This window comes from Protomyctophum parallelum (assembly GCF_964188405.1).
Source record: "Protomyctophum parallelum genome assembly, chromosome: 20".
Taxonomy (NCBI): domain Eukaryota; kingdom Metazoa; phylum Chordata; class Actinopteri; order Myctophiformes; family Myctophidae; genus Protomyctophum; species Protomyctophum parallelum.
In genome coordinates this window covers 41,601,927-41,627,044 of record NC_139718.1, presented here as the reverse complement: position 1 = coordinate 41,627,044, position 25,118 = coordinate 41,601,927, and the positions used below count along the sequence as shown (strand labels likewise).

The 25,118-nt window shown below is 42.8% G+C and overlaps 1 protein-coding gene across 2 annotated transcripts; it reads left to right on the top strand.

The window, feature by feature from the left end:
• The first annotated feature begins 8,158 nt into the window (after positions 1-8,158).
• On the top strand, positions 8,159-24,503 carry LOC310878209 (uncharacterized protein). Of its 2 annotated transcripts, XM_083792385.1 has the most exons (7): positions 8,159-8,402; positions 10,673-10,792; positions 13,119-13,229; positions 14,313-14,393; positions 15,528-15,593; positions 17,145-18,006; positions 18,531-19,028. In XM_083792385.1, exons 1-7 carry the CDS (start codon positions 8,210-8,212, stop codon positions 18,919-18,921), a joined length of 1,824 nt encoding a protein of 607 aa, XP_083648511.1. In that variant the 5' UTR covers positions 8,159-8,209; the 3' UTR covers positions 18,922-19,028. The 2 variants fall into 2 exon arrangements, with proteins under 2 accessions (XP_083648511.1, XP_083648512.1); XM_083792386.1 differs by lacking the exons at positions 17,145-18,006; positions 18,531-19,028 and adding an exon at positions 23,490-24,503.
• The last annotated feature ends 615 nt before the right edge of the window (positions 24,504-25,118 follow it).

The window sequence follows — 25,118 nt, the reverse complement described above, 5'->3', positions numbered from 1 at the left end:
ACAGACAGACAGACAGACAGACAGACAGACAGACAGACAGACAATTATTTTGGGCTAGAGTAGCGAGCCCACTGTATTGTGCTATTTCCACCCTTCATTCTCGCACTTTCTTATGTCTTTATTTGAATTAATACAAAAATAAAATGCCAAAAAATAACCTATGTCTGTCTGACGTGTGTCTGACGTGTGGTGTGTGTGTGTGTGTGTGTGTGTGTGTGTGTGTGTGTGTGTGTGTGTGTGTGTGTGTGTGTGTGTGTGTGTGTGTGTGTGTGTGTGTGTGTGTGTGTGTGTGTGTGTGTGTGTGTGTGTGTGTGTGTGTGTTGTGAGAGAGAGAGAGAGAGAGAGAGAGAGAGAGAGAGAAAGAGTCCTTACCTTGCCGTATATGGGATGGAGAGTTGATGGAAGGTTGGTGTGAATTCTGTTCTTATATAGTCGAGCATATGGGGTGACACAAGGAACGGGTATAGGTGGGAGGGTTCTGTTGTTTCACTTTTTTTTATTTAACTTTTTGGTTTTATTTTACTTTTTGTTTCACTTTATGTCAGAACTGGCAGGGAGGGATATAGCCTGAATTGTCCTTTCGTTTCACTTCATGGCCAGAACATCTTTGGCAGACAGACTGGAGCCAGGCTATAGGGGAAGCCTAAGGATATACGTAACAAACGCTCTGTTTGACTAAACCAGTGGTTTTCAACCCTTTTCATATCAAGGCCCATTATTTATTCCCACGGACGACCATTTGAGGAGATTTAGCCTCTCAGATCCCAACCTAAAGAATATTTAGTTATCGTCGGACAAGATTTGGTCCACAATTCCATGCTGTATTGATGTTGGTACCATTATAGAGATAACAGGCAAACCAACAACAAAAAAACAATTATGTTACATTATCTAATTTGTAAATTAAGTAATGCAGATGTTAAACAATAATTTCAGAACTAGTGCTGATATTAAATAACCTTCTATTACAATAATAACATCACGTTATTATTCATTTACTATGTAAACATGCATTTCCTGTCCATCCGTCCGTTAGTTATAGGCACCCCACGCCTCCATATGGTCACACCTCGTGACATCACACCTCCAGGTCACGCCTCGTGACATCACTGTGACATCCATATATGGTCACGCCTCATGACATCACTGTGACATCCATATATGGTCACGCCTCATGACATCACTGTGACATCAATATATGGTCACGCCTCATGACATCACTGTGACATCCATATATGGTCACGCATCGTGACATCACTGTGACATCCATATATGGTCATGCATCGTGACATCACTGTGACATCCATATATGGTCACGCATCGTGACATCACTGTGACATCCATATATGGTCACGCCTCATGACATCACTGTGACATCAATATATGGTCACGCCTCATGACATCACTGTGACATCCATATATGGTCACGCCTCGTGACATCACTGTGACATCCATATATGGTCACGCCTCTTGACATCACACCTCCATATATGGTCACGCCTTGTGACACATCACGCCACCATATATGGCTATCTCCATATATGAATATCACGACAATGACCTCATCTAACTCTGGATAACCATACATGGAGATGACTGCATCATCAGATCTAGATCTGTCTATATGGAACCGGCCGCTGCGGCCAGCAACTCTACATCTCAAACCTCAAACCCTCTTAGATCTCCATATTTGCAGCTGACCTGCACTGACATTGCATTATGTTGACCCTTCCCCACCAGTCCTTCCTGTTCTGACATTCCGTATGTTGATCTGTCCTCATCAAACCCTGTACACTCAAGACACGCTCCATATATGGCCAAGACATAATTCAGCGGCAGTCGGCGGTCACCCAGGCGGATGCGTGCACGCGACCTCACCGCCAAGGTGGCTTCTCGCAGTCAGGGCGTCTTACTGGTCGTAATAGAAGATTATTTAATATCAGCGTATATGTGATAAAAGTGAGTCACTATATGCAAAACATAAATTATGATCAAATCTTTATCTTTGGGGTACAGACCCTGCGTAAGTGGGTATGAGGAGCTACAGCTACATGACAAATTGTAATAAAACAATTGTACACTTAATACCATTAATGCTGGTAGAAAATATGGGGTACCTTCCTCCTGCACAGGTCCAGTAGGAGTGATTCCCTGGCCATTTCTCTGACGGTGCCATCATCATTATTGAGCATGTGTAGTAGGTGGCTTAGCCGTGTTGCTGCAACCACTCTACATTTGGGACCCCCAGCCCCCCTTCGCCATATGAAAGGAAGAGTATGTCTCGTGTGGAGTGTGAGTTACCTCACCCCTGCCCACTTTGACAGGCTGGGATGGCTTAGGGTCGTCGACAGAGTACAGCATCTTGCAATGGGTCTGGTCCACAAGATTCGATACACCACCAAGATACCCATGTACCTGTCTAAATACTTCCTTAATGTAAACGAAGTCCACACCCACAACACCAGAGGGAGTGCAACAAACCATGTACAACCCAGATTCGGCACAAACAAGGGACTAAATTATTTTCGCTCCTATGCCACCAAAATGTGGAACGCCCTACCAACAGTCATTAAGACATGTGAATCCCTTGACTCCTTCAAAACCGCTCTCAAAGGGCACCTACGGATGGCTGCAATTCGAAACTGGCCTCTGTAAAATCTGAATCCCCCCCACCCCCCCCACCCCATTTTCCCTCACTGTATATTGTATCTTTTCCCTTTTTTGCTTCCCATATGATGAATTTAGCTACATAGAAATGTCTATTTGTATGTCTCTAAATGTTTGTATGTCTTTAAATGTTTTGATGAATTGAACAATGTGGACCCTGTTGTAAACAAGTGTAATGCTTAATTGGGTCGTCCACTCACAGTTGACAGTCTTTGTATTGAGTTTGTGCTTAAAATGTACTGTAAATTCTACAAACTGTTAATAAATATTTCAATCAATCAAAAAAAAAAGACCAACCCATTTTCTGGCCAGCTGGACAGTTATTTTTGTCATGTCTCTCAGTGCATGTTGTGGGATGTGTACATTGGCAAATAGGTGTTGTATCTTCGCCAGGGCCACTTCTCTCACAGCCTCGAGCTTCATGACTATAGGGAGGGGGGACAGATCGATCAGGGACCACATGCAATACCTCCACGGACCACCAGTGGTCCACGGACCACCTGTTGAAAACCCATGCTCTAGTGAGCTCCTTGACTTGCTCCCCCCACTCACCAGCGATGTTGAACTTATGGCCCAGGTATGGTATACTCATTACACACACACACACACACACACACACACACACACACACACACACACACACACACACACACACACACACACTCTCACACACACACACACACACACACACACACACACACACCATACGCGATACTGGAAGAAAGAACCGAAATCTCAGTCATATGACTGAAGATTTCAGTTCTGTCTTTCTTGTCACTTCACTGCCACTTTCCCACCATCACAGTTGTCGATGCGACAAAACGTACAGTAAAACATTGATGCCATCCATGCTTGTGATCCAGTTTCATGTTTACGGTTTATTGCGGTTCCCCATTTAGCCCTCACGGCAGCAGTGAAGTCTACTCTTCCTGGGGCCGTATATGCATGGTCAGCTAATTGGCTGAGGTTTCAGTTCCTTCTTTAATTTTCTCGTCTAGGAAAAAAGAAATCTGAAATGAACTTGGGTCTTTCCAAGTTCCCTTCAATTTCTTCACGTTGCATTTGTACCACTCACACCTGTAAGGATGCATTTGGTTCCCAGTGGTGGAAAGTAACATTTACTTGAGTATAGGCTACTTGTACTGTGATATTTGTACTTGACTTGAGTGTTTCCAATTCCCAATACTTTTACTTCTACTCCACTACATCTCAGAGGTAAATATTGTACTTTTACTCCACTACAATTACTTGAAAACATTAGTTACTAGTTACTTATGTAGATTTAGATCGTTATTACAAAACATACATTACCCACTTCAGCCGTCGATTTCGTTCATTTGAAAATAGCCGATCTACAAGCTCACAATGCGCATTGTGAGCTTGTAGATCGGCTATAGTTTCAAAAGATTATTTATTATACATTTGAGAACTCTAAATGGAACATTCTGCACAATTTATACTTTTAATTTTGATACTTTAAGTACATTTTGATGCCAATTATTTTGTACTTTTACTCGTACTACATTTTGAATTCCGGACATGGCCTGACTCACACCTTTACAACAGACTGATGTATGCTTGTTGTATGAGATGTATAGCTGATGCAAGCTCGCAATGCATTTCCAATGGTAGTCACATGGTTTGACACAACATTTGTGTTGTATAATAATAATAATAAAACTTTATTTATATAGCACTTTTTCAAACAAAGCAAAAGAAAAAAAACAGTAGAAAAAGCAAAATAACAAACACAGATAAAAATCAGGGAGATGCAAAGGCTATTCTATAAAAATGGGTCTTTAGGAGGGTTTTAAAATGTGTTAGGGACTGGGTTAGTCTCAGCACCTCTGGTAGGCTATTCCAGAGCCTTGGGGCCTTAACCACAAAAGCCCGATCCCCTTTAGTGACCAATTTAGCCTTATGGGTCACCTTCAGTAGACCCTGAACCGATGACCTTAAGGTACGTGGCGGCACATAAAATTCAACCATGTTGGATACGTAGCTAGGCGCTAGACCATTAAGAGCTTTAAAAGTTAATAATAAAATCTTAAAATCAATGCGAAATGATACTGGCAACCAATTAAGTGTATGTATGAGGGGGAGGGGGGCAGTCGAAACACAGCCGAAAGCCATACAACAGCTTGTAGTCCAAAATGTTGTATCAAACCATGTGACTTCCATTAGAAATGCATTGGGGCGGCCATGACACTTACATCTTGCTTACATCTAGCATGCATCAATGTTGTTTGCTAGATCGAAAGGTGTGAGTGAGGCCTTAGGCCCGACTCACACCTTTCGTTCTAGCATACAACATTGATGCATGCTAGATGTATACAAAGGGTGTGATACATCTTGCCCAAATGCATTTCCAATGGAAGTCACATGGTTTGACACAACATTTGTGTTGTACGGCTTTCGGCTGTGTTTCGACTGCCCCTCATACAACACAAATGTTGTGTCAAACCATGTGACTCCCATTGGAAATGCATTGCGAGCTTGCATCAGCTATACATCTCATACAACAAGCATACATCAATCTGTTGCGAAGGTGTGAGTCAGGCCTACCTCTTCCTTATGATTTCATTATCAGAGATCTAGTGCTGGAAAGTAACTAAGTACATTTACTTAAGTACTGTAAGTTCTGTACAAGTGTGAGGTATTACTGTACTTTACTTGAGTATTTCCCATTTATTTTTCTTCTACACCAGGGGTTTTCAAAAGGTGGTCTGTGGACCACCACTGGTTTAGTTTTAGTCATAGTCTCTGAATAGTATTCACTTAAGTCATATTTTTGTCACCAGGAATGTTTTATTGTTAGTCTAGTTTTAGTCGACTAAATATCATAAGATTTTTGTCGACAAAATCTACAGTTGATTTAGTTGACTAAAATGTGTTTTGACGGGCCTTGATGCCATTGTAATGGCTGATTTTATACTTGCAGAAAATAGCCCATCTACAAGCTCACAACGCGTTGCAGCACATAGATGTAGTGTAGAGCTGCTATTTTCAGCATGCAACCAAGTGTAAAATGACTTGTGTCTTTTACTTATACTGGATCTCTTGTCCACTAGTCCCTTGCAAACATTTTAGTCTAGTTTTTATTTGTTGAGGAAATTGTTAGTATATTTAGTCTCAGTTTTAATCACGGTAGCTTAATTAGTTTTAATTTAGTTTCCATTTAGTTTTCGTTAGTGAAAAAATTTTGTCCACGAACATTTTTCGTCTTAGTCGACAAAATCAACAAGTAATGCAGGATTTGTTGATTAAAAAAGAAAAAAAAGAAAAAATCTTTCCACTAGATAAGAAGCAGTGAATTTTTTGGCAGCACATTTATATTTAGTTTTAGTCATAATCTCCTGAATAGCATTCACTTAGTCAATACTAAGACGAACATTTTTCGTCTTAGTTTTAGTCGACAAAATCATGATGTGCTTGTTGAAAAAAAAAGAAAAAACATCTTTCCACTAGATAAGAAGCAGTGAACTGAATGACCTGGTGACCTATGATGACTGTCCAAATGTATATAATTATCGGCCAAATGCAACGAGACTTAGCGTTGGGGGGTGCGTCAGCTATGTCGGGAGGTAACAGGGGGCCTGGCTGTCTTGAAGAATACCAAACGAGTCACCCCTTTACCAACTCGCCCCGGGCGTACAGCCGGCAGAACTGTGTGGCCTGGTATTCCTAAAGTAAATTATGTAAATTATGCTTAAACGGTTAAACCTAACCTTATTCCTAACCTTAACCTCAGTAAAACTATGCCTAAACCGATACCTATACCTAACCTTATTCTCAGTAAAACAAAATAAAGAATACAAGAACCGCGGCAGCGAGCAGTCGGCGTGAGGTCAGCGGAAATATCGAGGGGCGAGATGGTTCAGGGGCGACCGTACCTGATATCGTCTTGAAAGTCATTGTCATTGTTTACTTTGATCAGTATATCCATCAGTCCACATCAAAGTATATATGTTACACTGTACACAGGTGAGAAACCAGTACAACAAGCAAGAAGAACGGACCGGCTCAGGGACCCGGCCAGTTCTTGCTGAAGAGAAGAACCTGAAACACTTGAAGCACGTACGAGCCAGTTTATATGAATGAGATTTCAGTTCCTTTCGTTTTCTCAGTGTAGGCTATTGTCTAGTCATTGCTTTGTGGTTAGGGACGTGTTAGTTCCCTTTCTTAATACCATCGCCAGTTTCATGTATGGCACAGTGGTGGAAAAAGTACTCAATTGTTTTACTTAAGTAAAAGTACAAGTACCAATACTGGCCTGGGCCGTGGCTCAGCGGTTCAAGCGCCTTGGCTGGTAGTCCAGTCTGGCAGTGTGCCGCGGGGTCGACTCCCGATCCCGACGACCTTTACTGCATGTCACCCCCCCCCATATCTCTCCCCATTTCCTGCCAGCCTACTGTTTGTCCCTCCATAAAGAATATAAAATAAAGGCGAAAGCCACAAAATAAATTATATATAACAGTATTGTCCGTTTAGTAAAGAGCTGGAGAGAAGTTGGGAGACCTATAGCAGTTATTATCATTTTATTTTGTAAGATATTTTTCTGGGCCTTTACAATGCCTTTACCGATAGATGTTTGTTTCTATGTTGTGGTACAGAGCTACTGTAGCAAGCAGCCTATTGTCAATCATTCTTCTGTCCTACTGTTTAGCTACAGAGGTTCTCAAAGTGGTCCTTGAGGGAGTTCCAGAGGGTCCCCAGCTTAAATGATAGCTACGAACCAAATGGACCCTGTAACTCAGAGAGTGTACAAATGGAACCAAATGGTTCCATTTGTTCTCTCAGAGTTAAATTAACTTTGATGTTACAGTATTGGGGTCCCAGAGATAGAAATGGGGGACCGTCCGTAACCTAATTCAGGTCAAACTGGAGATGAAAATGGTTGAAAATCACTGCTAGAACCGTGAAAATCTTCTCTCGTGGGGGTCCCTGGTATATACCTTTTCAAATGGGGGTCCGCGGGCTAATGAGTGTCAATTTGGGGGTCCTTCACATGAAAAGGTTTGGGAACCACTGACATATGATATTATATATGCATGATTCATATAAATCTTGGGGTCTTTGACATGATGATAGTAACAGTCTTAGTATAACTCTATTTTCTATGACACATATAGCTTGGCTATAAGTAACAGGGCAAAAATGTTCCCTCTATGTCTGTGTAACAGGGCAAAAATGTACCCCATATTTAACAGTGCAAAAAATGTAGTCCCATGTTGAACGGGGCAAAATTGTGCCCCATATTTAACAGGGCAAAAAAATGTAGTCCGATGTTTAACGGGGCAAAAATGTACCCCATATTTTACAGGGCAAAAACAGTAGTCCATGTCAAACGGGGCAAGAATGTACCCCATGCCCATAGCATAGCGACGGCGCCTGCTGGTGACGTCAAACTGCTGCGCCCCCCCCCCCCCCCCCCCCTGCAACAACTGCAAGCAGCTGTTGTATTGTTTACATCCATGAGAGACAGACAGCGTCGCGTGGTGTACTTTTATGAGTTTTAATAACGTTTATTAGCGTTTCTAAGATGATTCCACTGGACTCGGTGAAGCTGCTGGTGCAGCAGCGCCTCCACGTGGCAGCGGAGGAGATCTTTGAGCTGCTGGAGAGATTTATAAGTGAATATAATAAGGATGAAGACACACACCGCACTGACCGCAGACACATTCAACAACAACAACACCACACACTGCTGGACGCTACACTGCTACACACAACAGGTTGGTCAAACTTAAAAAACAAACAAGTGTATATGTGTATGTCTGTAAATGTTCCTTTTTGATTGATTGATTGATTTATTAACAGTTTGCAGAATTACAGTACATTTCAAGTACTTACTGTACAACTCAATACAAAAACTGTTAACAGTGAATGGACGACACCATGAAGCATTACACTTTACAATAGGGCCGATCATTTTAAATTAATCAAAACATTTAGAGACGTACGAATATACACAACTATATAGTCAAAAGGAAATCATCATAGGAGGTAGCCCTAGAACGGCTCTTGTTGTTACATACAGTATGTACAGTATTTCACATACAGAGCCATAGAACAGAGCCATGATTTGTGGTAGACCGTTACCATGTGCGGCATGAATGTGATAAATGCTCCGTTTGTACTCACCCATTAAATTATTCCAAAGACGTGGAGTGAAAAATGGTCCTCTAGTTTTATATCCATGTGAAAGTTCTGGCACAAAACGCGTATTTAGTGAATTATCTCCACTTTTTCAAGAGATGCACACGGACATCTTTCTCTCCGCGCGAGGGGGGGCACTGGAATATCGATGAACCGATTTTAGATACTTCCTGTTGTCATCACAAATTGACCGGAGAAACACAAAAGTTTGGGTCACACAATTGGCAGGTGCTTTGCGATAGGTGCTGGGTAATTAATCACACCACCTGCCAATTGTGTGACCGCAAACTTTTGTGTTTCTCCGGTCAATTTGTGATGACAACAGGAAGTATCTAAAATCGTCCCCTCGCCGGAGAGAAAGGCGTCCGTGTGCATCTCTTGAAAAAGTGGAGATAATTCACTAAATACGCGTTTTGTGCCAGAACTTTCACATGGATATAAAACTAGAGGACCATTTTTCACTCCACGTCTTTGGAATAATTTAATGGGTGAGTACAAACGGAGCATTTATCACATTCATGCCGCATATGGTAACGGTCTACCACAAATCATGGCTCTGTTCTATGGCTCTGTATGTGAAATACTGTACATACTGTATGTAACAACAAGAGCCGTTCTAGGGCTACATAGGAGGTAAAAAAAAAGGAACAGCAGTGAGGGGGAACAGGGGTGGGCGGTGGGGGGGGGGGATTCAGATTTGATAGGGGCCTGTTTCGAATTGCAGCCGTGCCCTTTGACAGCAGTTTTGAAGGAGTCAAGGGATTCGCATGTCTTAATGACTGTTGGTAATGGTAGGGCCTAGGGCGTTCCACATTTTGGTGGCATAGGAGCGAAATGAATTTAGTCCCTTGTTTGTGCCGAATCTGGGTTGCACATGGTTTGTTGAACTCCCTCTGGTGTTGTGGGTGTGGACTTCGTTAACATTAAGGAAGTATTTATGGGTGTGGTGTATCGAATCTTGTGGACCACCACCAGACCCATTGCTAGGTGCTGTACTCTGTCGTCAACCCTAAGGTCACATTCATACCAGAGAGCTTTGCTGCGATTAAAACGAATCCTGCTTTCTGATTAATTGAAAATGGAGGACCCTGATATAAACAAGTCTTTTTCTGCTTTTTCTTATTGAGTTGTGCTTGAAATCTACTGTAATTCTGCAAACTGTTAATAAATACATCAATCAATCAATCAATCAAATCCTAGCAGATTTTCTATTGACCTTTGAACCTTTCCCTGAACTGTACTCATTCTGCAAACTCTTACTACAAGTCTACACATTTCAATCAATCAATCAAACAGATCTTATTTACAACTTTTTTCGTTTTGGTAAAAACTCAAACAATTGGCTTAAAATCGTATACAACAAAATTTAGGGGGGCAGTTTCAGTCGATGAATCTAACATGGTCAAATAAAAATGGAGATTGAAGTTACAAATGGATTTATATTGGAAGGGGGCTGGCGGCTGGGGGCAGCTATAATGAAATAAATGAATATCAAATATCTAAATACTGAATCAGGCAACTTAAAAACAGACTGGGGGTGTTCACATAAGCCTGAGTAGGGCAAAAGTGAAATATCCCTACATTTCGGGAAAACAGACTAAAGAACTCGTTTGTACATCAGTCTGTCTTGCTTCGAAACCAAAATCGTTAAACCAGTGGATATGTTCTCGCTCCTGATTGTTTCTGTGATTTTTGTCCTGTAATGTCTACCATTTTGTAATGTATGTCTATGTCTTGTCTGTTTCTTGAACGGTGACGTCATGGACGCAAAGCAAATTTCAGTGCAAGCTGACAATAAAGTTGTATCGTATCGTAAGTCCTTATTGAATTCTTTCATTCATTCCAGACCAGTGTGTGCAGTCCAGCCTGCAGGTGAAGACGACTTCTCCAGATTCTCCAGAGTGCCATGCAGGGTGGACCAAGAGACAGAGACCATTACCCCAACACTTCCAGGACTTTGACTTGGGTGAGTGGGTTACTAAATGGCATTTTTCTATATATATATATATATATATATATATATATATTGTTTTTTATTGGGGACAGTTAAGCAGCACATCTGTCAGGAAGATCTTTGCACATAGTCACCCATTTTATTCTTTTTTTAAAAACATCACAACGCATCACAGAAACACATCAGCAAACAACGTACACCCCCCCAACAAGACAAGGACAAACAGGACAAAAGTAAATACAAAATAAAATAAAAGTAAAAACAAAAACACAGGTCACATCATGGGTGAGAGAGGCAGTGAGAGAGGCAGAGTCTGTTAATTCTGAAATCCACAGTCTGCTAAATGGTAATTGGTTTACTATTTATTGGTTTGCTATTTATATAGCACCTATATCCAAGGCACTTTTTCATAGATTGTGCATTACATTCACCCATTCACACACACACACACACACACACACACACACATTCATACACCGATGACAGAGGAAACCATACAAGGCACCAACCAGCACATCGGGAGCAATTAGGGTGTTCAGTGTCTTGCTCAAGGACACTTCGACACTAACTCTGGGGGAGCTCGGATTCGAACTGGGAACCTTTGCTGTTCCCATCCGGCCACTCTCTGCCCCGGGCCCTGAGCCACCTAACCTCGCGTCACCAGGCTTCCGCACACGGAGGAAAGCCTGGTTTTCATTCTACACTGACCCGTGAGTTTCCCGTTGTGTGCTGTGATTAAATCTCCTGGTGGTGGCGCTATACGACGGCCCACTTCACGCTTTGGCCTAGAACTCTTGAACCGTGGGTCGTTAACCCTTTCTGGGCGGGAACACCTTTTGGTGTTTTAAGCATTATGTTATACCGTACTTTAGCTACTGAAAAATAACAGATCTACGGGCTTGTAGGTCTGCTATTTTAGAAAAATCGTGAAAATGTAGTGCAAATCTTTGAATATATATTCTTTCAGAGCCAATGTTTTTAACTCAAATCTTTGCTTCTGGGGGGGGGGGGGGGGGGGGGTCCCTGGAACAACATATTTTCAGATAGGGGTCGGCGGCCAATTACATAATATAATTTTGGGGGTCCTTAACATGAAAATGTTTGAGAACCACTGACATAGAAACATGGACTTTTCAGAAAACTGTCAGGATTTAGAAGGCATTTGTAGAATCGGCTCGGGTCTAAATGGGTTAAAGCAATAAGCCACAAGAGGTGTGAGGTTACGTTGTATTTTATAATGGCTGAGAGGCGTGGTGAGGCACTAGACGAAGTCGTACTATCTAAATACACCATTTATTTTGTATTTACTGAGCCTTTAAACACCTAGTACCTCTTCATTCCAAGCTGGACTCGTGGGAAAGGTTATCATCAGTCAATAAGTACCTGCTGAAGTGCTACCATCTTTGTGTCCCCATGCACTCCCCATGGATTTTTAAAGTTCTCCGTCGCCACGACTGATTTCACTCATTTGAATTCTATAGCAGCCAGCATGTCTTCTATCTATGGCACGCGTGTAGATCGGCTAAAGCAAAAGGTCAAAGCCTTAATCTGTGGTTTATTATTCAACTTGTTAGCTGTATGTAGAACAGCAGGAACATGGGTTTACAATGAAACATTATCATTACACTTTCATTTTCAGTCATGAGATTTTATGTTGCCTTATTAGTCCACTTGCCAGAATGTGAACCCTGGCATGTTGAGTAGTTGAGTACACCATGGATTTATGTTATAAATGTTGAGTATGGGTCCCCAGCATGTAGAAACTGCCGGATGCTAACTTTCATATGTTGAGCAATTTTCATAATTGCCATATGTGACCATACCATTAACAACCTATGGGGGGGGAATCAAAATTTCATCATGCTTTGTATTTTGTGCAAAAGCATGATGTGCAGTTTTGCACGAAATACAGTCCTTGGGCTAAAAACGTGGCTATGGCCGTTTTTAGCTTGAACAATTTATGGGATTTCACCCACTTCCTTACACCTGTAAATGTGGCTCTAACGGTCGTTCTGATAAGATAATAAGTTACAATAAGTAATAAGTTACTCCTGCCTTATTGTCTTGTTAAGGCCTATTCATAGTCTGGATTTTCGGTGGTGAGGTGACCACCACTCGGGTGGTGAGCTGACCACCAGAGCTGAAATAACGTTGAGCGGTGGTGAGTAAAAACAGAGAGAAGGGCTGGAGCGGTGGCGGTGGTTTGCTCTTCACCGCGGCTCGTGACGTCATGTTGTAGTTCGGTGGTCACCCCACCACCGAAAATCCAGACTATGTATGAGCCTTTATTGTTGAGTTTCTCATCTCGATTCATCCTAAACTCCGCTGACCATTCCAGACCAGTGTGTGAAGTCCAGAGTGCAGCTGAGGAGGAACTCTCCGGACCCAGACACTGACACAGGCCTTTCTGTTAAGGAGGAGGAACCTGAAGAACATGATCCAGACTTCAGTAAGTTTCCTTTGTTTATTTATTTCTTTTGGAGTGTGTGTGTGTGTGTGTGTGTGTGTGTGTGTGTGTGTGTGTGTGTGTGTGTGTGTGTGACCTTTTTAAAGTACAGAATGTAAGTTCCAAAATTACGTGTCGTACATTGGCACCTGAAACCACTTGAAGATATACTTATTTGCATGTTACCTCTCATAGATCTCTCACCTCTCTCAACCACCAACCAGGTCAAATTATAAGTATTTCTGATCCTAAGACTGTTGGTTATATTGAGTGGATTATCAACAATTTAAACGTGTGCGAAGAAGCAGACAGATTGTTTATTTCTGTCTTTATTCTGACCTGTATTTATTTTTTAGAAACAACAAGCTATATTTCCTTGATTTACATGTGTGGTAAATCACCAAAAGCTGAGTCCAAGGTATTTTGGCTCTGAGCTTGTGGGGGGGACAATCTCTTTCCCTGGTGTTTCGCCCAGGTGGACGGGGTGTTGAGGTTAGGTTTAGGCAGAATTTATGTGCGGTTAGGGATAGGGTTTAGGGGTGTGTGTGTGTGTGTGTGTGTGTGTGTGTGTGTGTGTGTGTGTGTATGTGTGTGTGTGTGAGAGTGAGAGTGAGACGGTGTGAGTGTGACAGTGTGAGAGCCAGAAGGGAGAAGAGTCTGGGACGTGTGGAGCGCTGTCCCGGTAGATGCCAAATTAAATGTACTAGCCCTTACCCGTTGTGAGATATTGTGGGGGGTACTGCGCTGCGCCTGGGTGCGTTTTTAATTCACTAATAAATTAATATTTAAATTAAATTAATAATCATTAATGTGTCAAATTGAAAAAAGGGCTTTGTTACGCCCTCCATATTCATATGGTCAATGCCTGTGTGAAAAGTGGGAGCGATTGGTGCAGGCAATGAGGAGATAATGCGGTGTTTCTGACACACACACACTCACACACACACACACACAGACATTGTTAGAATTATAGTATGATGTTTTAGGTCTCAAGCCGAGAAGCCAGCTGGAAAAACGTATTCTACTGCACAGTCACACCCGGGTTAGACCCACGTTTAATATTGATGACTTGTGTCTCCTGAACAGTCATCGTCAAGGAGGAGGCAGAGGACCCTGAATGTGGGGAAGGAAATGCAACGGCCCACGGCTGCTGTTTTCCACCCCTTGGTGAGTAGATCATCGTGACAATAATCACTTTTTAGGTAAGATATTTGGTTTTTGAACCGTGCACTGGCATACTATTGGTCCGACAACCTATACCTCAAAGCCTAACCTAACCATAACCGCAAGCACGGAGCAGTGCATGTTCGCCAACCTTAACGCATGTTCGCCAACCTTAACGCATGTTCGCCAACCTTAATCCGGTCGCCAACCTTAACACCATAGGACCATGTCGGTCCTATGGTGTGTCGGATAAGCGTGCGAACTGGCTCATTCTTGTTTTTACCTATTGTTGCACCGATCTGTGTAAAACTTTATATGCACACTTTTTCTAGTTTACATTAGGCCTATTGCTGACCCAATCTGGGTACCCATTGGCAAAAATGGAAAAACAGTTTGTCTGTCTCGAGCATACATACATTTTGGGGCAAAGAAACAGCCAAATGGACATGTAGTATCCTGCTTGAGAAAAGTCATATTGTAGTTATTATTTAGAAGAAGGAAAGCGCAAGGCAGAATGGTTGTGAGAAAGCATGCGTCACTCAAATATCATTCATTCCTGAGTGAAGTGCGACACCAAGTGGTTAAATGCGGTAATAACAATCCGGTCAAGAATCAATGTTTGGTAAGTGTTTACACCTGTCCAAATCTACATGATGATGATCCACAGTAATAAAACCAACAGATCTTTATGAAGATGGTGATTTTATGTGCTTTCTATTGATTATTTTGTTTTTTCATGATTTGTAATACAAGTTTCCTTTTTCATTTGTTGAATACTCGATATGCTTAGCTTTTCAGTCCTCTGGTTGTCATACACACGTGTGATGTCAGCAGCTGATTTGAATGCTTAATGGCATGTCTATGTAATTACTGTGTAATAACTGATTAGTACTCACGTGCCTCTGACACACTATATAAGGAGTGTGTTTGGTGATGTGCTTCATTCTTGCCCCGATGAAGACCGGTTAGGTCGAAACATGTTGCCAGTTCCCTTTTTAATTTAAAGAAGGATTTCCTCCTCTTTTAACTTTAAGTGCCCGGATCGTGTCTTTTTTCTGATTTTTCTGATCTTTGTATTGGACGGACCTTTAAATAAAGGCTCTCTCTCGTCTGCTTTCCTCGTTGAATGTGTTGCAGGATCTGCAGACCGTCCTCACGGAGACTTGGCTCCACTTTCTCCACCAACACAGGCTGTCTTTTCAGGTAACTCTCTGATACACATTACACACACACAGTCACACACACAGTACACACACACCAAAGTCTCTCGCACGGTTAGCCTCGGACGGGACTGACAGCGATGAGTTCTTAATCCATTTTGAACATTTTGTATTACCTCTGTTCTGTTGTTAGTCTCCGAAGAAGAACACCCACAAAATATCCGCCGCACACTCTGCGTTTAATGGTCCTTCTCCATATACCTAATACAAATTTAATATAAAGTCACGTCGAGCCACAAGAGGTTGCCCGTCGTCGACTCAGGCTGCTTGTTGTGTTCTGAACTATTGAGTATTGTTCAGTAAAGAAGTGTTTGATCCCGTCTGGTGGCCCCCACCTTCACTTAACCCATTCTGACCGGGCACCCATTTTGGTGTTGGCATCATGTTATGCTTTAGCTATTGAAAAATAGCAGATCTACAAGCTCATATCGCGCCACCGAGTGGCGCGATACGAGCTTGTAGGTCTGCTATTTTTTGAAAAATCGAAGAACGACTGACATTTTTTAGAATCTGATCTCAGGTCAGAATGGGTTCATCAGACCAGTGTGTGTCCGGCGGAAACCTCGTATGAATCTGATCTCAGGTCAGAATGGGTTAATGCGGCCTGCAGGTTAACCCAGTTTGGGGCGGGAACCCCTTTTGGTGTCAGCATTATGTTATGCTTTAGCTATTGAAAAATAGCAGATCTACAAGCTCATAGCGCGCCACCGAGTGGCGCGTAATGAGCTAGGTCTGCTTTTTTTGAAAAATCGTTAAAATGTGCCTCAAATCTTTCCGAAAATTGTCATGATTTAGAAAACTTTTATTTATTTATTTCGAGGTCAGGCCTGCAGGTTAATATCGGAATACTGAATTCCAAACATGACCCGCTTTAACCCATTTTGGACTGAGGTTGATTAAAAATAAAGGCTTCTAAATCCTAACGTTTTTCTGAAAAACCCATGTTTTCTATGTCAGTGGTGCTCAACCTTTTTCATGTCAAGGACCCCCAGAATTATCTCTATTGGGCCACGGACCCCCATCTCAAAATATGTAGTTCCAGGGACCCCCCAGAAGCCAATATCTTAGTTAAGAATGTTCGCTCTGAAATATATATTCAAAGATTTACGCCACATTTTCACAACTTAGAAAAATGTAGAACAGAATGCTTAAAAAACCAAAGGGGTTCCCGCCCAAAATGGGTTAATTACTTCATATATTTGTAGCTTTTTTTTTATGTCCAATGTATTTGCATTTAAGTTCATAAAGTTAACATAAGTAGGCCTATAACTAAATGCATTTGAAATAAAATCTAACTTTTCACGATTCCAATTCAAAAAGCGCAAAAAGAAAATATTCTGGGTTTTCAATTCAAATATAGCAAAGATAGCTGACCTACAAGCTCAAGACTCGTCTGCGCATTGTGACCTATCTTGAAGCTTGTAGATCGTCTATTTTTGCTGTGTCAGTAATATGCAATCCGACCCCTGTTCTAAAACACATACTTCCAGTCCTTGGTTCTGACTCTGCTGAGTTGAAATGGCACATTTCACAGAAAGCGACGGCGATGAGGATGATGAGGAGGAGGAAGAAGAAGCAAAAAAAGGACGGAGACATGCTGAAATTAACGAGAACGACCTGGAAGAGCTGGAACGGTCGAGATACGAAGCCCTTAAATCGACCCTTAGACAGACCAAGTGGTCGGTGCGCTGCTTTCAGACCTGGTGCGTCGAGGAGGAGCTGGCCGTTGACTTTAAAACGGTCACCAAAGTGGAACTGAACCAGACCCTCCGTCGGTTCTATGCCAGCGTGAAGACCGTGAAGGGCAGAGCCTACGGTTTCAGCAGCTACGTGGGTCTGCGCGCGGGGCTCAACCGCCACATCAAGGAGCCGCCGTTCGGCCGCTCCATGTGTCTGCTGAAGGACCCCGAGTTCATCTCCAGCAACGCCGTTTTCGTCGCGGTGCTGAAAAAACTTCGCCGGGAAGGACTCCATAGCGACGCGTTCCGCGCTCGGCCGCTGACGGAGGCAGACCTCGGCACGATCGTGCGCTCCCGAGCTCTGGACCCAAACACGCCCGGGGGCCTGGTCAACAAGGTGTGGTTCGACGTACAGCTGCACATGGGCCGCAGGGCCAACGGCGAGGGCAACCGCCACCTGAAGGCTGAGTCGTTCTCCGTCCACCGGGACGACGCCAGCGATGGCCGGAAGTACGTGACGCTGGCTCTCAACGAACACCCCGAAGCCCACGGTCAAAGAGACGACGGGCGCTGGCTGCGGGGATTCATGCGCGAGCAGCCCGGGAACCCGCTGTGTCCCGTCGCTTCACTGGAGAAATACCTGTCGCTGCTGCCTGCCGATCCGCCTGCCTTCTACCTCCATCCCATACGAGCAGCAAACGCCACCAGAAATCTGTGGTGAGTCAGCCATGTTGCAGCCAGCTCGCGTGTACGTTTGCATATGTAGCCTATTATTTAGGGGTGCAACAGATAATCGATTTGATCGATTATAAAAAAAAAAAATTAAGTCGATATTTGAAACTTTAATAAGGTTAAAAGGAAGCACATGTACAAGCTCAAGACACGTGAGCTTGTGCATCTGCTATTTCACTGTTGACGACACTGTTGTGCGATGAAGTAAAATAGTGGTTAATTTATATCGTCCCTGTCGGGTGGAAGCCTCATTATGTGCAAAACTGTTACTTTTCTCAGTGTTCAAATTCAAAAGTAGCAGATCTGCAAGCTCAAAATGCGCCGCTTCGCACCGCACTTCGAGCCTTTGAATCTGCTAGTTTTTTGTGATGCTGTGGTGTAGTGTGTTCAAGTAGGAGTTAATTCATGAAGAAAAAAGTCATGGACTTTCTGCCTGACAGCAGAGTCACTGTAGTTTACAGTGTTTACACATTACCTAAATGTGTCTTTCTTGTCTCTCCTAACGGCAGGTACACCAGAGAGCCCATGGGGATAAACTTCCTGAAATCCATGTTGCCTCGGATTTGCAAAGCAGCCGGCACCGACACCATCTACACAAACACCTGCTTGCAAAAAACACCGGTACCAAAACCCTCCAATGCTGCTGGCCTGGTTCCAAAACCCTCTAATACTGCTGACCTGGTACCAATACCCTCTGATGCTGCTGACCTGGTACCAAAACCCCTTTGGGGCCACACGTGTGACTCAACCCTGTCTTTCGGCAGCCCCACAAACCACCCAAAGGACGGTAGCAGGTGGCGCAATATCCTGCCAAAACCACAGTTAAAACGCACCACCGGTACAGAGTCAAACCCCGCCGTGCCAGGGAAGAGGAGTGCCAGCGTAACTGAACAGTGCTAGTAACATTAAATGAACCATATTGTGGCCATAAACACACCGCTGTTAATTTGAACCTGAGAGCTGCCTTACTGCAAAACAACCACAGGGACGTTTTTGTGATGATTCAGGAATATTAGCGGGTTTACAGCTCAGCAAGGCACTGCAGTGACGCGGACCAGGGAGCGGGACGTGCCGTCAGTGTTGATTTCGTCGACTAATACTATGATATAAAAAAAAAGTTCGTCGAACTAGACTAAAATGTCAGGAATGGACTAGAGGACAAGAGATCCAGTGAAAGTCATCATACACTTGGTTGCATGCTGAAAATAGCAGATCTACAAGCTCACAACGCGTCACGTTGTGGGCAGGGCTTAAAGTTCTCAGTCCTGGGGACGGATTTCAGTCCTGAGGATTTCATAGGGGTCATTTATTGAGATCAGTGCAGATGTGCAAAAAATCTTTTTCAGTCTTGGGATTTGTTTTGGCTTCAAGCCCTGCGTTGTGGGCTTGTAGATCGTGTGAAATCAGGCCAATCAGCCATTACGACTGCATCCATGCCCGCCAAAATAAATTTCAGTCGACTAAATCAACTGTAGATTTAGTCGACTAAAATCTTATGATATTTAGCCGACTAAAACTAAACACTAAAACTAAATGAAAACTATTCAAGAGACTATGACAACAAACAACACTGCATGCCGTCATATTCAGGCACCTCTTCAACCTCTGCCTGAGGCTACTAGAGAAGGTTGCCCCAGCATGTGACCATGACGGGTCAGTCGCCCCAAACATCACGAGCAGCTGAAACTCTGGTGAGAGACCACCTTGACCCCCTCCGGTTTGCGTACCAGACGGTGTTGATATCGTCGACTAAAACTATGCCGGAAAACGTTCGCCGACTGCCTTTTTTTCCACGGACGAAAACGAAATGAAAACTACGCTATGATGCCTAAAACTGAGACTAAATATATTTACAATTTCGTCAACAAATTAAAACTAGACTAAAATCTTAGGAAGGGACTAATGGACAAGAGATCCAGTATATAAGTATAAGTGAGGGACTTGGAGAGACGGAGCGAGGTGAACCAGCCTCCTCCGGCTCAACGCCACAGAGGAAACTTGGACCGTTCTTTTGTGCCTGGAGCCATGGACGGAAGTATATAATCTCGCTCCGCTTGTTCAGTAGCTCTGAAGTAACAGCTCATTACAGCTGACACGGATCTGTCATACGTGTAGATACTGTGTGTGTATCTTTTCTTTTTGCCCTGCGTAATGCCAAGCCTTTTTGTGTTTTTGAAGGTGTATACTGTGTATATTTTGTTCATTAGCTGGCCTGTAACTAGGCAGGTGTTGCCAGTGGCAACGGTAAACTTGTTTTTGACTGTGAACTTGTTTCTGTATCCTGTGCGTTTGACGGTTTATGTTATATTTATTTTGTATCTAGAACAAAGTATAAGACTTTGGTCAGACCGTCAGATAATAAATCATTTAATATGAACTCTGCGAATGTTTGGATTTCAGTTATTTTCATCACACCTCTGAACTTCCTCTGCAACCAGTAGCACCCACGTATAGACTCACTCCCGTGGCCAGCCCAAAGGCTTGTGATTTTAAAAAAAAGTGACTCTGTCCACTATCGGAATCGGTTCATGGCACAGGTTTACAGGTGAAAATCAGTGGGGGAAATATATATATTTTCTTTTGTGTAATCTGTTTTGTTGTTTTCCAGGAAAGAAAGAAAAAAGTGGGTGGCAGCAGAGAGGGAGCACAATATTATGGTGATTTCTTTTTTTATTTACTATAGTCCTACTAGACCCCAAGAAATTACATCTGGCCACAAAAGATCACAGGATCTACTGAATGCCATACTGTGTGTCATAGGCTCAATATATCAGTTTGACACATTCAGTAAATCTCGTGATCTTTTGTGGCCAAATATAATTTCTTGGGGTCTAGTATAGGACTATAGTAAATAAAAAATAAGAAAATCGCTATAACATTTTGTAAAAAAATACATTTTGCCGGGGGCATTCGAACATGGGGGCCCCTGTCAAAACAATCCCTAAAATGAAAGAAAGCAACACTCATCTTTTACTTTATCTAATAACAACCTAAAACATGAACCTTGGTTGAAAACAACTAAAGTTGTCCTTTAAGGTGCAAAAGGAGTGGCAATGCATCAGTAGGTCCACATAGCAGCAAGGTATGTAGATCTGCTATTTTCACTGCAAATGTAATGGAGTCAAATGTTCAATATTTCTATGTTTCAAGTAAATGTAATTAGTTGCTGTTCACCACTGTGCATGAGCATCAACATTTTGACTGGGGTTTTCAACCAGTGGTCCTTGAGGGGGTTCCAGGTGGTCCCCAGCTAAATGATTGAGAGTTGGTTAACCAAGTGGACCCTTAGATTTGTAACTCTCTCAAAACTTACGTTATTCATAAAATTAAGTCTACACAATTAGAGAATGTAGAAGAATTGTTATTTTGATCAACGTTAGCCTGTTATCTCTCCTGTGGTACCAACATTAATACAGCAATTGTGGACAACAGCTTATCCGACAACAGTGACAACAAAAATATTCTACATTTTGGGTCTGAGAGGCTAAATGCATGAAATCGTGGTCCGCGGCTCAAATGCCCAATAAATAATGGGCCTCGATACGAAAAGGGTTGAAAACCACTGCTGTAAGTGAATGCAGAGGATGATGAACTGCTATTTGACCTTCATGCAGTACCACTGTTCGCCCAGTAGGTGTCCCACCTAACCACATAATGTAAACCAGTGGTGTGCAAAGTGGTGTTGGGTGAAATAGAGCACCAAGTCTGACGTCACTTTCAGTAGAGGGCGCCATTACACCATAGAGTATTGCATTACACAGGTTCATGTATTTTTTTAGTTGCATTGAAATCCCCACAGGGGGATTTTAGATCGCTTCATATAAGAACTGTGTTTGAAAAATAAACCGATCATCTCTGCCTTTCTGTCAGGGGGGTGGCTGTGTGTCGTTAATGATGTCCATTCATATTTGATACAGCCAGTTTCTGGAGAAAATGGAATTAATGTGGCTGCAAAAGCCTTGAAACTACATGGCAAGGGAATGTCGCTGCTAATATACGTCACGCCCAGCTGTCAACACATTGCGTTCCTGAGATTCCTCATTGATGTAAGCTCAGCTGGTGGTGACTTGACTCGTACTAACCACGAAACATTAAATATCAATGAAATAAAAATAAACGTAATTAACATTCAGTTTCTGTTGTGCGACGGGCAGATGCAGCCACCCGCCTACCCGGAAATGTCGTCTCTGGGTTGTTTGACTCGTTTCTAACGCTTATTTTGTTACTCTTTGGGTATATTTGTACATTTCCACCTTCAGTCGATGCTTCATATCCATATGAGTGAAAAGGTTCAAACGCAGTTCTTATATGAAGAGATCTAAAATCCCCCTATGGGGATTTCAATGCAAATAAAAAAATACATGAACCTGGGGACTGACGCCCTCTACCGACAGTGACGTCAGGACTTCGGTGCTCTATTAACCCTCAGCGGCTTCTGACAGACATACGTGAGGGGATGGGGTGTCCCACGGTCCAAACCACATGACGTAAACCAGTGGTGTGCAAAGTGGTGTTGGGTGAACCGTGAAATCAACTCTCAACGGCTTCTGAGTCCTGACAGACATTATGTGAGGGGATGGGGGTGTCCCACGGTCCCACATAACCACATAATGTAAACCCAGTGGTGTCACGGTGATCTTTTTACTGGTGGTACCACGGAACGTCACAGGCAGGCACGCACACGCACGGACGTGCATCGCGGCATGCACACAGAACGGCTGCATTCAATGCAGCCGTTCTGTGTTCCGTTCTATTTAACAATGCAGTGCATTGTTAAATGTTCCCCCTGTCACATACATTGAATTAAGTCAAATTAGTGTTGGCTTTGGCAGGTCAGTCAGAGAAATACAATGAAAGAAATCTAGTAGGATATACATCTATATTTAAATCTAGTTTGGTTACGCAAGCTGAGAAAAAGAAAGTTGGATTTTCCTATGCCCAGCGTTGTGCGTTTGTGTGTACCCCATAGCGATGATTTGATTGGCTGAGCAATGTGTGTACACCATAGCGATGATTTGATTGGCTGAGCACCAAATGTGATGCATGTTGTAAGATTATAAGAGTGCCCTGCCCCTCACTTCACACAAGTGTGACCAATTATGTAGATACACGGTCTGCCCGACAGCAACGATATATGATTTGAGGCCTACCTTGATCGCTTCAAGACAAAAAGACTCTTGGAAGTCCTTCCAGACACCCCTGGGCCTCGTGTGGTGTGGTCAACATTCTCGAAAACACTGGTCTAGAGAGAACGTGAGATCCAGCCTAGCGGCCACCGTTCACGTTGGGGTGACCAAACCAGAACCTTGGCGTCGCAATGTTAGGCATGTCATTATAGGTAGGTAGGGGGGGGAAATATGAAAATGAAGCCTTGTGAGCTTGTAGGTCAGCAAACACAAAATTCATGATCCATCGATTGAAGATTAAGATGAAAAATGTAATGGTCTGCTATTATTTATTTTCCCTAGACGTCCTGCAGCCCTCTGTGTCTAAAGAGGAGGGTTCCCCTGAACATCAACAGATGAGCTCCAGTCCCTTTCAGGAGGAACATGGGTCTCCACACGTTAAAGAGGAACACAAGGAGATATTTCAAAGACCTGACGTGTCAACGATGACGTCGCTAGCAGTGAAACATTGGTACAGTGAACATAATGAAAGAGAGGCAGAGCCTCTAGCCAGCACCTCAACTGAACACATGAAGTACTGTCGCACATCACAACCAACTACTGATGTGCAGCTCATCTCTTCACACTGTTCTGAATCTGACACTGAAGACATTGATGAGTGGGAGGAGACCAGGGAAGATCTGTCAGCTTTAAACACACTGCAATTACACGACACACAAACTGTGGACGGACAGTTTTTGTCTTTGAGCAACAAGCTGTCCCAGGACCTGATATCATCCGAACAAGCTCCTCCAACACACACAGGGGGGAAAATATTCAGGTGTACAGTTTGTGGTAAACATTTTAACCGAAATGGAAATCTCAAGATACACACAATGACTCATACAGGAGAAAGGCCCTTTAACTGTACAGTTTGCGGTAAAGGCTTTAGTAGAATGAGTTGTCTGAGGATACATTGGAGGATTCACACAGGGGATAAACCCTTTAGTTGTCCAGTTTGCAGTGACAAACACTTTCATCAAAAATCACATCTGCAGATGCACATGCGGAGCCATACAGGAGAAAATCCTTTTAGCTGCTCGGTTTGTGGTAAAGGCTTTGGTCAAAGGGGTGACATGAGCAGACATATGAAGATCCATACAGGGGAAAAACCTTTTAGTTGTACAATTTGTAGCGACAAACACTTTACTCAAAAAGCTCATCTGCAGATGCACCTGAGGACCCATACTGGGAAAAAACCCTTTAGTTGCTCAGTTTGTGGTAAAGGCTTTGGTAAAATGGATGACATGAGCCGACATCTTAAAATGCATACAGACTAGAACCAATGTTCTTTAAAGATGGAGTGCCACAATTTCTTTCCACCCTAAAACATGATCATCAGGTATTATTATAATATAAGGAGGAGAACTTTTTCCAAAAAGTGTACAGTATTTGTTAAAATCATGCTTTTATGTGGACACTCCCACCAGTTCATTAAGTATGCCTGGTTTGCCTGTTGGGTGGCACTGGTGATGGGTGGTGATCCACCTGAACTGAAGCCGCACCCACAGCTGTAGTTGTAATGTTTGACTGTCAAGGGTTCAGCCTCCAGGAAGAAACCCTAAATAGTAAATACAAAGTTAATACACCATTGCACATAAAAACTACTCCAGGGTGTCTAATGAAGTACTGTCACCTCATAGACACATGAAAAACTGGAAAAATACAGAAATTGCGGCACTCCATCTTTAACATTTTCAATGGTTTGAGAAAACACTAACCCCCCCCCCCCCATCTGCCATCTGCCATGTACACTCTGGCCATTTTGGCACCACCTGTCTAACCATATAATCTAGAAGATGATCAAGTTAAACTGCGTATTCAACGAACCAATTTACAGAAGTAGTTACAGAAGAATACTTGTAATGACTTGTAATATATCTGACTATAGGTCAGTTTTTTGTTTTTGTTGGTGTTTTGAACAGACCTGTG

Bases quoted from the DNA above. Each gene is read 5' to 3' on its own strand.
- LOC310878209 (XM_083792385.1), top strand. From the start codon at position 8,210: ATGATTCCACTGGACTCGGTGAAGCTGCTGGTGCAGCAGCGCCTCCAC. The intron at 10,793-13,118 runs GTGAGTGGGTTA...TGACCATTCCAG, and splicing joins CTTCCAGGACTTTGACTTGG to ACCAGTGTGTGAAGTCCAGA. The intron at 14,394-15,527 runs GTGAGTAGATCA...AATGTGTTGCAG, and splicing joins CTGCTGTTTTCCACCCCTTG to GATCTGCAGACCGTCCTCAC.